At 33.8% G+C, this 15,151-nt stretch overlaps 2 protein-coding genes across 3 annotated transcripts in view; one reads left to right on the forward strand and one right to left on the reverse strand.

Moving 5' to 3' along the window:
- LOC132552589 (ubiquitin-like modifier-activating enzyme ATG7) overlaps positions 1-4,698 on the forward strand; it is a 28,375-nt gene extending 23,677 nt beyond the window's left edge. Inside the window, exons 17-19 of the mRNA XM_060216776.1 lie at positions 958-1,038; positions 2,796-2,918; positions 4,328-4,698. Coding sequence (XP_060072759.1) covers positions 958-1,038; positions 2,796-2,918; positions 4,328-4,375 — 252 coding nt within the window. The 3' untranslated portion in view covers positions 4,376-4,698. The remainder of the gene's footprint in view (positions 1-957; positions 1,039-2,795; positions 2,919-4,327) is intronic.
- Positions 4,699-5,459: 761 nt separating this feature from the next.
- Positions 5,460-15,151, reverse strand: part of LOC132552587 (protein kinase C delta type-like) — a 66,753-nt gene continuing 57,061 nt past the window's right edge. For both annotated transcript variants that reach the window (XM_060216773.1, XM_060216772.1), the window contains 7 exons: positions 14,748-14,921; positions 13,869-13,960; positions 11,345-11,407; positions 10,158-10,296; positions 9,457-9,645; positions 8,912-9,052; positions 5,460-8,224 (listed from right to left, as the gene is read on the reverse strand). In XM_060216773.1, the coding sequence (XP_060072756.1) occupies positions 8,081-8,224; positions 8,912-9,052; positions 9,457-9,645; positions 10,158-10,296; positions 11,345-11,407; positions 13,869-13,960; positions 14,748-14,921 (942 nt within the window). In that variant the 3' untranslated portion in view covers positions 5,460-8,080. The remainder of the gene's footprint in view (positions 8,225-8,911; positions 9,053-9,456; positions 9,646-10,157; positions 10,297-11,344; positions 11,408-13,868; positions 13,961-14,747; positions 14,922-15,151) is intronic.

A 15,151-nucleotide genomic window follows, 5' to 3' on the forward strand; every position in this document is an offset into this window, starting at 1 on the left:
CTTGATACTGTTTACCTGTATAATGTTAGTTCTGACATTTTGATACTGTTTACCTGTATAATGTTGGTTCTGAGTGTTACTATAAACAGAGTTAAGCCTTGATACTGTTTACCTGTATAATGTTAGTTCTGACATTTTGATACTGTTTACCTGTATAATGTTAGTTCTGAGTGTTACTATAAACAGAGTTAAGCCTTGATACTGTTTACCTGTATAATGTTAGTTCTGACATTTTGATACTGTTTACCTGTATAATGTTAGTTCTGATGTGTTGCTTTAAACAGAGTTTAGCATTGATACTGTTTACCTGTATAATGTTGGTTTTGATGTGTGACTATAAACATGGTCAGAAAGTCCTTTATTTTTGATAAAGGTTACTGGAAGGTTGATTGCTGATGTGTCTTTGTTAACCAGGCTTTAGAATGATTTAATGACAGTGAATGGCCTCCATTTTTATTTGGTGTCAGTATTGCATGCTATGAAATTTTCCCTTATACCAGATTATGTTTTGTGAAAGAATTTAAGGCTCTCTTTCAATTAGACTTCAATGTTTTTTATAAATAATTTTGCCTAAAAATTCAACATTTTAAAAAATTCTTACCCCCAATTAAGATATATTACATTTTGTAATTATATGTTTGATGTTAAATCTCCCGACGTTTTTATATTTTATTACAGGTCTTTATAAAGTACAGATTCTACCCTTCACCTATTCAGCTCCCCTCAAAGTGCCATGGGTTTTATTTATAAGTTATACATATTGAAATTTATCCTTAAAGTTACCCATGAGAGTATCCCCTGAGATTGCCCAAGTTTAGAAATACATGTATGTAGAATTGTTTTCTTTGTGTTTGTTAAATACAAATACAAGTCTGTTCTTTATCTTTGTGTTCTTGTGTAAAAGAAGGATATATTTGATGGTTGATGTTGCTGATCTGTGTTTTGTATTTTACCCAGATTCGCTGCTTTTTATCAAGATATCACCAGGTCCTACCAGCTTGTAGAGCATTTGACAAATGTACTGCCTGCTCCAATACGGTCAGTTTTGTAATACTAGTAAATGAAACTGGTCTAGAGAGTATTTCTCTTTGGCTTGTCGATTCTAAACTATTAAACCAGATGTCCTGTGTGGTTCACCCCCTTATGGTGGCATTATAATAAATATGAAATAAAAAAAAGATTTTACATTTGTATAACAAAACTTAGGTAAACTTTTTATCCGGAGGAGAGTATGTAACTCTAGCAAATACATCAGTCGCAATATACTGAAATATTAAAGAAAATTTCTCACAAGGTCATTTGGTTGAGCCAAAGACTACTACCAGGTAAGCCAAAGGTACTGGGTCAAATCCTAGCAGGGACATTGAAATAAAAATGACCTTAGTTGCAACACATGTACAAGTTTATGTTACTTTTTTATTTTAAAACTCAGAGGAAAAACATATATTTTGAAAATGAAATTTTAGGTCATCTGGTCAAGATGATCTATTGCTATCGTGCATTGTCTGTTGTCAGTAAACTTTCCTTTTGGAACACTACTCTTGCTTAAATGTTTTGGCAGATTTCAACCAAATTTGATCTGAAACATCATTGGGGTTGGGGAATCATTTCTTAAATTCAGAAAGTTGATTCGACCCCTAGGGAACTGGGGGTGGGGTCCAAAAAAGGATAGTTAGACAATACTTTGCTTCAAAACACTATTTTTCCTTCATGCTGGAATGGATTTCATTCAAATTTGGTCTGAAACATCAGGAGGAGTGGGCAATTAATGCTTAAATGTAGGAAGTTGATTTGATTTCTAGAGACCTGGGAGGGGTGGGGGGCAAATGAAGAAGTAAGTCAATATCTTGCTCAACAATGCTACTCTGTAATGCCTTTGTAGATTTCAACCAGATTTGGTCTGCAACATTACTATGGAGCAGCCATGATTTCAGGTGTGATTTAAGTGATCCTGAGATTTTCCTGACCAAATATTGTTTCTGCTTTGATCCAAATTCCAACATAACTCATCATTATGAATAGTCTGAACTACTTGTCCAGATTTATTCACACCAATGAGAAAAATATTTGGAGTTTGATTTGCCAAGGAAAAGAAACGGACGATTTTCAGTTTACTCCTGGTAATCAAAACTTCAACACGTCAACCACAGTAGCCATTTTGTGACATGTTTGCATAACTGTTTTTCATGAATGGAACCTACCATTTACGAGTTTCTGATACTTTCAAGGAATGTTCAAAATTTGAATTTTTCAGATTTGTCAGACCTTCATCAGTGAATTCTGTGGTTTGTCCATCCATTCATTGATTGCCAGATACCCTTTAAGGGCCATGACCCTCTTGTACTTGATTATTTCATGGTCACGTTGCTGTTTTCATAGATTTATCACCATACACACTGTCCAAAAGGGCCAAAGGGGCGAGGCCCAAAAGGGGAAATAATGTAAATTCATTGAAATCTTATTCCTCTTGTAGGAATGAATGAATATTGCCAAAATTTGGTCTGAAGCATTCTTGGATGAAGGGGAATCTATCATGTATAAACATTAGGCCCAATAGAAGAAATAGAGTAAATCTTATGAAATTCTACTCCTCCTGTAGGAATGATTAGGATTTATCCAAATTTGTTTTGATGTATTTTTGTGTGAAAGAGAATCAGATCTGTATACAATGTGCATTCCAGGCCCTTAGGTCGGGAGCAGTGGGTAAGGGGTGGGTGGTTGGGGCCTAATTGGGGAAAAATAAAAATTTTATCCTGCGTTATTCAATCATCAGCTCATTTCTCTTGGCTTTTCAGGTGGTGAATGCTTTCAAGAAGGAAGGTGTGGAATTTCTCCTTAGGGTATTTAATGAGCCGAGCAGTTACCTGGAGGACTTGACTGGTCTCACACAGATGCACTTGGAGACACTCGATACAGAGGTAGTTAATCTTCTTTTAGTCTTTAGTCTTGTTAATAGAAAGAATCTAAATTATATGAGAAATAATATCTTACATTAGATTGAGATTTTTGTAGAAGTTAACAATCTTTAGGTAAGGTGATATGAAGAATTCTTAGGCTTCTTCCAGTGTTATTGTTCATACACATGGAAACTCGTATAAAATTCTCTTTATTTTTATTTACACCTACACATTATTCAGTCTTTTAAAAGAAGAAATACTGGCTAATCATGCTTTGGTATTACAAGCATTTTGAATACCTATTTCTGATAGTAATACAGACCTTCCTCCTTGATACTGGATTCCTAAACTTCACATGAATCCATATAAACAATGTTTTATTGCTGGCTCATCTAGCTGTTCAACTGAACCTTTGTCACTAATCACCATTCTAACTTCTATCAAATCTGGGTTACATTTGTATTGTGATACTGTTTACACAAGAAGTGGAATTAATAGTATTGGATCTTTAAGAACTTCAAAGATCTTTTGACTAATTTTCAACATCCTCTTTAAATACATTTCTTCTATAAGAACATTTGGTTTTTCAACCATCTACACCTACATAGCCCATTCTAAACTGAAGGAACACCTTTGTTCCCTAGGTATGAGAGCTTTCTTCTCCAAGATAGATGAATGGCAGTATAAATATATGGTTGTGAACTATACTGAAGTGTATTTTGTAAAAATTACGTCCAAATCAAAGAAGAATTATATGGAGGACGAAATCATAACAATGATCAAGTTTGATGGTAAGATTTTCCAAGAGACTATTGACATATCTATAGGAACTAACTGTGCCCCTCTGTTGAATGACTTTTTGTTTTCATATGAGTCTTAATTTTATTGCAGAGCCTATCAAAACAGTTCAGAAAGACCTTGCAAAGTCATTAAATTTCACTTTGAGACATATTGATGATGTCTTGTCCATAAATTACAAGAAATTTATGGACCATGTCCATTGTATATCCCAACCAGGACTGGAAATCAAAGACACAACATTATTCTATATCAGTTGCGTATCGCGATCTTTTCCTACAACGAAACCAACATGTACAGCTTTCCACCAAGCTGAAAGATACATGTGATGATTTGAATTTCCCTATTATGGACTTTCCATTTCTGGATGGCAATATCCCTGCATCCCCCACCTATGGTGTTTACATATGTTGCAGTTGATTTGATATTCTAGGGCTTGTTTCCATTAACATGATGTTCGTGCAAGAAGTCGTCAACTGATCGACAAACTTGTAATACAGAGTTTCAAAAGATGCAGGTTGATGAAAATTAATCAGTTTTTGTGCTGAAGTTGTACTTTTTGTAATGGTAGAATTATTGTTTACTGTACTTTTTTATTCATCTCGTGAAGAATTCATTATGCTGTGTTTCAGATCCTGGATTTCAGTGATGAAGATGACAGTTTTATGGACATGTCTTGATTGCTCTCACAAGACAGTACTCAACCAATCAATAAAGACTTTAGATCAACCTATCAAAAGAGGTGTTGCATCTCTGAGAGGAGCGGACCAATCAAAAGAGATGTTACATCAATAGGAAAACCTATCAATGAAGGAGTCACATCTATGGAAGGTCCATTCAGTGGCAGTGTCATATCTGGGAGATATCTATGGGAGGACAAATAGATGGAGGTGTTACATCTATCATAGAGCCATATAACTGAACAGTTTGATACTCATATTGATGACGATGCTATCCAAATATCACATGAATTACCAAGATTAAAAATACTTTGAGAAGTAAATCGTATTGTGTAGTTTTAGTTGTATGGCATGGACTAATACAATTTCCAAGGTTTATTTAAAGGTGTGTGAACATTTATACACATAAAACATCTGTATGTGAGACTCAAGTGGATAAGGCTACCAATGATTATTTATCATTCTTTGATCAAGTGTAAAGGTTTTTTTGTGATGTTATTCTCTCAAAACACTCCCCATCAAAATTCTTGAAAGATGCATAAAAAATATGCACAATATGTTAGTATTTCCAAATGGTTGAAGCTAGGTTGTGAAACATTACACCTAAAACGTTGTGTACATTGTCTGTACATTTAGGTGATACTTCAACTAAACCATATACATTTTCCCCACAATTAGGCCATACTACAACTTAAGACCACAGGGAGCAGAGACATTCAAAAACTTCAAAACTGGTTCTGCTTCCCTGTTTCTCCTTTTAGTCCCAACCCTCTGACTCCCTGAGGACCCGAGATTCAGCATTTGGTTTTCTTTCCACAAGGATCCTTCTGACCAAATTTTGACAAAACACAAGATCCAATCCAAATGACAAAACACAACAAGATTTCAATCCAATAGACAACAAATAAATGCAAAATTTAAATCCAAGAGATGGGACACAAGATTTTAATCCAACAGACAAAGATTTCATTCCAACAGAAAAAGAAAACACAAGATTTCTTTTTATAACAATTACTCTTCTGTATTTATTCATATATACAATAGGTATTCAACATAAAAAAAGGAAATTAATCTTTCCATCCTATTGATATTAAAACATCTCATTTTGCAGGAGTAGGAATATATATATTTTTATATATAAAACAATGTACTAAATGGATTTATGCTTAAAAATGTAGTTATAACAAAACAAGATATATTTGAGTTACACGTAAGTAAGAATTCAAATGGTTGGATTTCTCAAATGAGCACAATTAATGTAAATTTGAGCAAGCAGAATGATAACTATAACTATGCATTTAGCATGCCTAATTAATGGAAATATGTACAAATATAACATTTTAAGTGTAACATCAGAAACGGTGTTTTTAGGAGTCGACAACAACTATTTATTACCATATAAGGGAAAATTTGTTAATATTGAAAAAAGTCCATACAATGTTGTGTAATTCAAGTACAAGTAAAATCCAGTACTTATATCATACATTAAATCATACATAACAGGCCATCTACAAAACCAGCATTTATCTTAATGCCAAATTTTAGGATCAAACCTGTAATTTGTCTTAATGACAAATATTAGGATCAAACCTGTAATTTGTCTTAATGACAAATATTAGGATCAAACCTGTAATTTGTCTTAATGCCAAATTTTAGGATCAAACCTGTAATTTGTCTTAATGACAAATATTAGGATCAAACCAGTAATTTATCTTAATGACAAATATTAGGATCAAACCAGTAATTTATCTTAATGCCAAATATTAACTAAACAGAAAGAACAGACCATATTAGTTACCACAAACACATATACATATATCTTTGTCTCATCAAAAAATGAACTCTGTTAGTTATCAGAAATACTAGTGTCTTTTTCTGCTCAAAAATGGACCCTGTTAGTTACCAGAAACACAAGTATCTTTGGACAATCAAAAATGGACTCTGTTAAGTTATCTGGTATGCAAGTGTTTTGTTTTTTCTGACCAAAAAAAGACCGCCTTAGTTACCAGGTACAAAAGTGTCTTTGGCTGAAAATGGACCCTGTTAGTTACCAGAACCACAAGTGTCTTTGTCACATACTATATGTAAATATGAAGTAAGATTATTTGGTAATCAGTCAATATAATAATGCAATGTATCTGTTTAAGGTGTATAATCATAAACCAGCAATCACTATCAATAACATACTTTGAGGTGGATTTTAATCACAAAGTCATGATTTCAGTTTGGTTGCAATTCCATTCCCTCAACTATTAACAGTGAACTATAATCTAACCATGTACATCTTACATTGATAGTACAAATAAAATGTCCTATTAGTGATATCATCCTAACAGCCAAACAAATGATATAATCACTGGAACTAGCCAGTTATATCATCAGTACAAACAAAATGTCTTATTAGTGATATCATCCTAACAGCCAAACAAATGATATAATCACTGGAATTAGCCAGTTATATCATCAGTACAAACAAAATGTCCTATTAGTGATATCATCAGCCAATCACTTTACTCACTTCATACATTAACCTATTCATCCAAGTTTCATACTGGATATCCATGTCAAGTGAGTTTATCATTTCTATAATGTGTTTGAAGAAGTTAAAAAAAAAACAAAGAAAAAAGAAAATGTACTAGAATATGTTCAAAGGAAAATTTGTTGAAACAGCAATCAGCCATGAAAAGCTACAAAAAGTGAGTGTTTTTGCCGAATGTAGCTCTGACCAACCATAGTCTTGTTTTATATCAAAATCTAAAATGTATGGTAAAAGAAGATGAACACTTGATACAATAAGGTGTTAGGAAAAGTTCAAAAATATCTCTCATATACATATCTACCACACTATTGTAGGGTAAAAATCATTTCAGAAATGATGAAGTGATAAAACACATTGCTTCACATAAGATATAGTTCTGAGTACTGTTTCAGTATACATAAGATATAAAAATGTTTTATCACGTTATCGCAAATGAAACAAGAATTGGGTTTTGGTTTATATGGACATATAAACATTTCAATCATTTACACCTTTAAAAATATGTCTTTGATTTAAATAACAAAGTTTACAATGTAGCCTTCTATTGATTAACAATATATAGCAGAAAACAATTCTATTGAAATACAATTAATGGAACAAAAGAAATTGATTGTGGGTTGCTATTTGTTATAGTGACTTTGAGTCTGTCAGAGTTCTGTCTTCACACTCGTATATACCACAAGTACTGTGCTTGGAGAACCGCTTTAGTATCACATACATGTTCTGTATACATATTGGAAGTATCACATCATTTTCTGTTAGTTCTCTTGACAGTACAAGACATTCCTTGGTGTTTTTTTTGTCACTAGTAAATAAATGCAGTTTGCATTTCAAATGAAGAAATCTCCAATCTTACATGAATTTCTTTTATACACATTCACCTATAAAAAAGTGTGTTCAATCCTTGACAGATGAAAGCGATGGATATCATTACCATTTTCATCCAGAATCCAGTGGGCATGTAATTAAGCAAAACATGTTAAATAAATACTTAAAAAATTCACAAAAGAATCAAAGGATTTTCATTCAAACTGTCCAAAACAGAACCAAATTGTGTGCAAATCCGCATAGCATTACTTGTTCTTAATCATCACGTGACATGAAAATCTAAATATCTACGATTATTCTCAGGTCAAGTATTTAAAACATCCTATTACATCCTACTCTCACAAAGCTTTGGCGCTTGTGAAACTGAAACCTGCAAACACACGTTGATCCATGGTCTTTAACAGATCTTTGTCTGGCGGGGTCAGATTTGGTTTCTCCGCAGTGAAGTCAGAGTCAAAGTTGGAGAAGTCACCATCACTTTTCTGAAAGTAATATATCATATTTCATAAGGTGGACTTTACAAGATCTAAATAATTTGTTTCAACAACGAATGAAAATTAAAAAGGTTTTAATAGTGTTTAATATCACAGTTATTTAATAGATAATAAATAAATACACATTAAAAAACAGACGTAAAAACTAGATATGATAAAACAACAAGACTGCTCTTGCTGGCAATAATAGAGAAGTTTAGAGCAGTTTAACCCACACCAAGGAAAAGATTGGAGCTTTTGAGCCCACACTAAGGGAAAGCTTGGAGCTTTTGAGCCCACACTAAGGAAATGATTGGAGCTTTTGAGCCCACTCTAAGGAAAAGATTGGAGCTTTTTAGCCCACAACAAGGAAAAGATTTGAGTTTTTAAACCTTCAACAAGAAGAAGTTTCGAGCTCTTAAGCCCTCAACAATGAGAAGTGTGGAGCTTTTTAGCCCCCAGCAAGGAAACGTTTGGAGCTTGAAAGCTCTCAACAAGAAGTTTGGAGCTTTTAAGTCCTGAACAAGGAAATGTTTGGATTTTTTGAGCTAACACCAAGAAAAGGTTGGAGCTTTTTGCCCACACCAAGAAGCTTGGAGCTTTTGAGCCAACACTAAGAAGTTTGGTGGTAGGGCAAAAATATGTGATCTGTCTGGAAAAATATTGTAAACAAATATATATATGTTTTTTTCTTACAATCTTTGGTTTGAATGGTGGCTCCACTTGTCTTCCCTCCATGCGCTCCCAATCAATGTTCCTGAAGAATGGCTGTGATTTGATTGGTCCAGAGGTACAACCAGGCATTCCCATTCGCTCATTAGGTTGCCTGATGAACAGCTGTAATCAATCAAAAATCATTTCATGTACATTATAATACATTATTATGGTCAAGGAATGGAGCTGCTAGAGTGCTGGCAAAATTTCAGAGATGTAGGGAGGGAGGGAAGGACACGGGGAAATTAGAGTATCCCCCAGTTTCACTAGTAGAAGACTAAAAAAATGTTTCCCTTCTTGGGTGTTACAACCCTTGCCATTTTAATACATGTATATGAACTGTTAGTTAGGAATTCATTTCAAGTCTTTGTGATCATAAAGACCCATGTTTTCAAGTGTGCATATCTCTTTGTTGATCAAAATCAAAACTTCATGTCATCATTCAATCACCATTTGTAAGCTATTTCTAACAGAACATATTAAACATTACCGCAACGTTTCATCACCAAACTGCAACTTCTACATACCAGACTAAGAATTTGAGCAGCTTCCTTCGGCAGCCATCTTGGATAGTGTGGTGTGTCATGTAGAATAGAATGGAAGAGGTCATCTTCATCATCACCATGGAACGGAGATTGTCCAATCATCATCTCGTACAACAGCACACCAAAGGACCACCAATCAACAGATGAGTTGTATCGCCATCCCTTCAGGATCTGTCCATCACAATGGTACAAGAAAACAGATTTTCATTATAATTAACATTAGTGACCAGTCTGAATTGATAATATCACCCTTGACATGTTTTCATGTTGTTATTTTGACAAATGAACAATTGTAGATATATTGTCTAGGACATGTGGCCAGAACAACAACTCTAGATATATTGTCTAAGACACGTCGACAGATTAACAACTCGAATAAGGGTCAAGGTCATCTATTTCTTTTCACAAACTTTATCAGGCTTAATCCCTGCAACTCACTAGTCAAATACATTGACATTTGGTCTATTGGATATTGAACAGGAGTTTTTAAAATAAAAAAGTTGATGCCGGACAGACAGACAGACAGATAGACAGATGACATATGCTGCACCATGGCATTAGCTCCTTGGCCCTTCTGACCAAGTTAGCTAAAAAAAAATTCATTCAAAATTGAATGAATCAAATTTTAGCAAGTCATTACTATCAGTTGTGTCAAGAAGTAGATATCTTAGTGTTGACTTTACCTCAGGAGCAATGTAATCTGGTGTGCCACAAAATGTTGTGGCCTTGTTGTCATTGAATATTGCCTCTTTACACATTCCAAAGTCAGCAATCTTTATGTGGCCATCTCGGTCTAACATCACATTGTCTAATTTCAAATCTCTGTCAAATAAAGATAAAAAATGAAAGTAAAACTAATAATAAAAAATATTCTTGATTCTATGTATAGAACAATGACCTCTGACCTCAGAACATCATTTGTGAGATATATATATTTGTATAGAACAATGACCTCTGACCTCAGAACATCATTTGTGAGATATATATATTTGTATAGAACAATGACCTCTGACCTCAGAACATCATTTGTGAGATATATATATTTGTATAGAACAATGACCTCAGAACATCATTTGTGAGATATATATATTTGTATAGAACAATGACCTCAGAACATCATTTGTGAGATATATATATATTTGTATAGAACATTGGGTATTTATGTATTTTCAGAACATCATTTGTGAGATATATATAGTTATTTGGATGTAAAGAACATTGGGTATTTATGTATTTTATGAAGAACAATGACTATATTTGTCCTAACAACTTAACATAGTAAGTAATGTTGATATAGATTACACCTACCTGTACACTATGTAAGTAATGTTGATACAGTTTACACCTACCTGTACACTATGTAAGAAATGTTGACACAGTTTGCACCTACCTGTACACTATGTAAGTAATGTTGATACAGTTTACACCTACCTGTACACTATGTAAGTAATGTTGATACAGTTTACCTACCTGTACACTATGTAAGTAATGTTGATGCAGTTTACCTACCTGTACACTATGTAAGTAATGTTGATATAGATTACACCTACCTGTACACTATGTAAGTAATGTTGATACAGTTTACCTACCTGTACACTATGTAAGTAATGTTGATACAGTTTACCTACCTGTACACTATGTAAGTAATGTTGATACAGTTTACACCTACCTGTACACTATGTAAGTAATGTTGATACAGATTACCTACCTGTACACTATGTAAGTAATGTTGATACAGTTTACACCTACCTGTACACTATGTAAGAAATGTTGACACAGTTTGCACCTACCTGTACACTATGTAAGTAATGTTGATACAGTTTACACCTACCTGTACACTATGTAAATAATGTTGATATAGATTACCTACCTGTACACTATGCCCTGTGAATGCAAATACTGAAGGCCGCTCACTATTTCTGCTGCATAAAATCTGAAACAAAAATAAGTCAAACATACAAAAATCATACAAGGAGATAGGTTTTACCACTTATTTGAACCAATATGAATCCAATATTGTATTTTTACTATATTGATAGTCATTATCAGTTCCATGACATCATTCTAATGACTTTATAATACAAAAGTCTCCTGAACAGTCACCTGACTAATCTCAACTGAACTGGAACTAGGATCTTAATGATACCAGGATTCATAACAAGTTTCATCAAAATCCATTCATATTTACTCAAGTTTTCATGTTCACAAGGTCCAATAGTGAAAAAAAATTGCAAAGGACCATAACTCTGTAAAATTACAATTGAATCAGTTCTACTCTCTAACTCATCTGAGATCTTATTAATATATGGCTGCACACCAAGTTTCATCCCAACCTGTTCCTATTTGCTAGTTCACTAAGTCAAAAAAATGACAAAGGGCCATAACTCTGTAAAGTGTAATTGAACCCATCACATTGCAAAACATTGATATAAGGCTGCATACCAAGTTACATTAAAATCTGTTTATATCAACTAAGTTATTATGTTCACTATGCTCAATGGATATAAAATAGCAAAGGGCCATAACTCTGTAAATAACATTTAAATCCAAGATTGTATTCATGAAAGGCTGTAGACCAAGTTTTATCAAAATCTGTGCATATTTACTCTAATTATCATGAGGTCAGGTGACCTAAAAACTGACTTGATATTATAGCAAATGTCCCACCATAGGGCCTCAACTGTTTAATACTCTTAATAAAGAATTATATACTATTGGGGAAAAAAAAAGAAACTTTATATTTTGACTGTATAATTCATAAATGCATATTCCAAAACCTTTCCCTAATTTTATTGCAATATCTTCATAATGACACAGTGAATCAAACAATTAATTAATTAGGAACATTAAAGCCACAGAAGGAAGGGAAATGCAGATCATCCAGTTTCACTAGTTATGGCATGTCCATTACTGGTGTTGATGTATATACCAAACATTTAGGACACATGAAACTGATCAAATTATAGAGTAGTGTTTGGGATTGTTCTGTCATTATGTCTAACAATATATAATGTAATATAACATAGAGGGTTTGGCTGCCTGCTGCAGATGTCACTCCATTTCATCCCAAACATGCTCAATTGCAGACTTATCTGGTGACACAGCAAGCCAAGTTAGCATGGTGTTTTGCTGCCAGAAATACTCCCCAACAACATGTGAAGTAGGACGTTGTGCTTTGACATGCTGCCAAATAATGTTACATTGACTTAATGGAAGCATGTGATGACGAATAATTTCGTCATGGTAGCACACGTCAAATAATGTTACATTGACTTAATGGAAGCATGTGATGACGAATAATTTCGTCATGGTAGCACACGTCTGTCATGTTGCCATCGACTATAACCAAAGAGGACCTTCCATGTGTTGTAATGCCACTCCAGTCCACAACACTTCCTGTACTAAACTGACAATGATTTATTAAATGTTGCTGTAATGTTCCCCCACCACCTCTGACCAGTCCCTGTCACAGATGTCTCATATAGCATGCTAAGTATTCAACTCTGTGATGTTGAAAAAAACTGGGTTGATGGCCAAACATCATGGGCAGATGTTTGCCTCTCACAATCTGTTTCAGCTCAGGAACTGATTTGTTTAAGTTTTGGAATGCTTCTATCAGTCAATGAATAGGATTTGAATTGGCTACACGAATGGGGCATCTGTATAATTGTATCTCGCCAAAATGGCATTACATGCAGACGATCTGTTTGTAGGCGGTTCCATACCATGTTCTTCTGTTGAAAACACTTCCAAAAAGCATTTAGTGCATTGTATCCCATTTTTTTTGCCAAATCATTCCAAGATATTCCAGCATTTAGCCATTACAAATGTTCATTTTCACCTTGAGTAGCACATTCCTCTTTTATGATAAAAATGTCTCTTTTCATTTAAACCTTTGTATTTTGGTATTTGTTGTGTTTATTCTAGTAAACATTGTCTCATCAACTATAGTAATGAATATAAAAATAATGTTATAACCCACCACAAATGATTCAAAGTATTGAACTTTGTCTGTATTTTAGATCTAACATGTGACGTTACTCATCAATGTATTGGAGTGCAGCTGTTTTACAAATGTTTACAGGTCATAATCTTTTCATTGGAGACAGAAAATTTCAATGGCTGTCTTCCCTAAAGTTGCAACTCTCTTTTGTCAAAGTGATTCTCGCAAGGTTTTAAAAATATTAATTGACTTCTCCAGTAGAAACTTGTGTCCCTTCTAATGGCTTTACCATGTATTGTTTAATTGACTTAATTGCTACAGTACTTAAATACAACTTTAGAATGAATCATTTGAAATATTATAGAAAGATGAAGTTTGCATTCATTTTTTTTTGTGATGTACGTCACTGTAGAGGAAGATGTTGTAGAATATGCAGGTAAATTTAACTTACTGAGCTCTAGGGATGTCAAACTTCCCCGACACCTGTATATGGAACATCAAGTCGCCACCATTGAGGTACTCCATTACAAAGAACAGATGACTCTAGAAAAACAACAATAGTTCATATTACATAAGGATTTTATCATGGTGGTACATTATAACAAACCAAAACCTGATGATACTAGGATCTGACAAAATTTAGAAGTTATCAAACCAATTTACTAGGACTATGATCTGAAATGATTCATGAATGAAACACAGAGTGTAAGGATTGTATTAATTTTGACACATGCACAAATATAAATCAGCCATATAGTTTGATGACATAACTACAGTATCCATATATGGATAACATTTAAATAAGTGTTCATGAATATGCATGAACTACATATGACCTAATGATTGTCATGTTTTGCCATTGTGATAGTATCACAATAGTCAGTCGACTATCACTATAACATTGCAATACCACTACTATTGTGATCGGTTTTTTGTCTCAGTATTCACCCCTACATGGAATGATAGAGAATTATTTATTTGACATTTTCTAAACCTTTACAACAACTTGTTACTGCTAAACCTCACTTGTTTTGTACTTATATGGACAGGCATTAATGTAAAACCATTTGCATGTAATTACAATTTAGGAATTGGAGATATTTTGAATATTGCATATGTTGTATCAGTACTTTTAAATATTCATGTATTATATACAATAGTATATTAAAAACCAGAAGCTGATAACATTTATGCTAATGAGTTGACTAGAGAAACAACTAGGCCACCGAAAGACAGAAAATAAAAACTAGGTATTTTGATACGCAGAGAGGACTTCAGAGGATTGTTCTTGATCGGGATTAGTCCCAGCCTATAATCGGTGTTTACTTACTGTTGTTTGGAAGGTGCTGTGGAGGTGGGTTAGATAAGGATGGTTACAACCAAGGGCCAACACTCGCTTCTCTATCAACGTACACTCCACATCATCATCTTCCAAAACCACATCCTTCTTCAGCACCTTGATTGCAAAGTACTTCTTCTGACCTTTCAACTCTGCTAACATGACCTGTCAAGAAGCAATTTTTCCAATTGTGACATAATATACTTATGTTCTAAAGTAAAGCAAATGTACAATGTGTCCTGTGCTTCTCTAAAGTAACCTAGAGTGTAATTACTAATGTGTCCTATGTGTTACAAATGTGTCCTGTGTGTTACAAATATGTCCTGTGTGTTACTAATGTGTCCTGTGTGTTACAAATGTGTCCTGTGTGTTACAAATGTGTCCTGTGTGTTACT

The sequence above is a fragment of the Ylistrum balloti genome, unplaced genomic scaffold (assembly GCF_031769215.1).
Source record: "Ylistrum balloti isolate Yb309-2 unplaced genomic scaffold, AGI_CSIRO_Ybal_v1 Utg370260, whole genome shotgun sequence".
In the NCBI taxonomy this organism is placed as follows: Eukaryota; Metazoa; Mollusca; class Bivalvia; order Pectinida; family Pectinidae; genus Ylistrum; species Ylistrum balloti.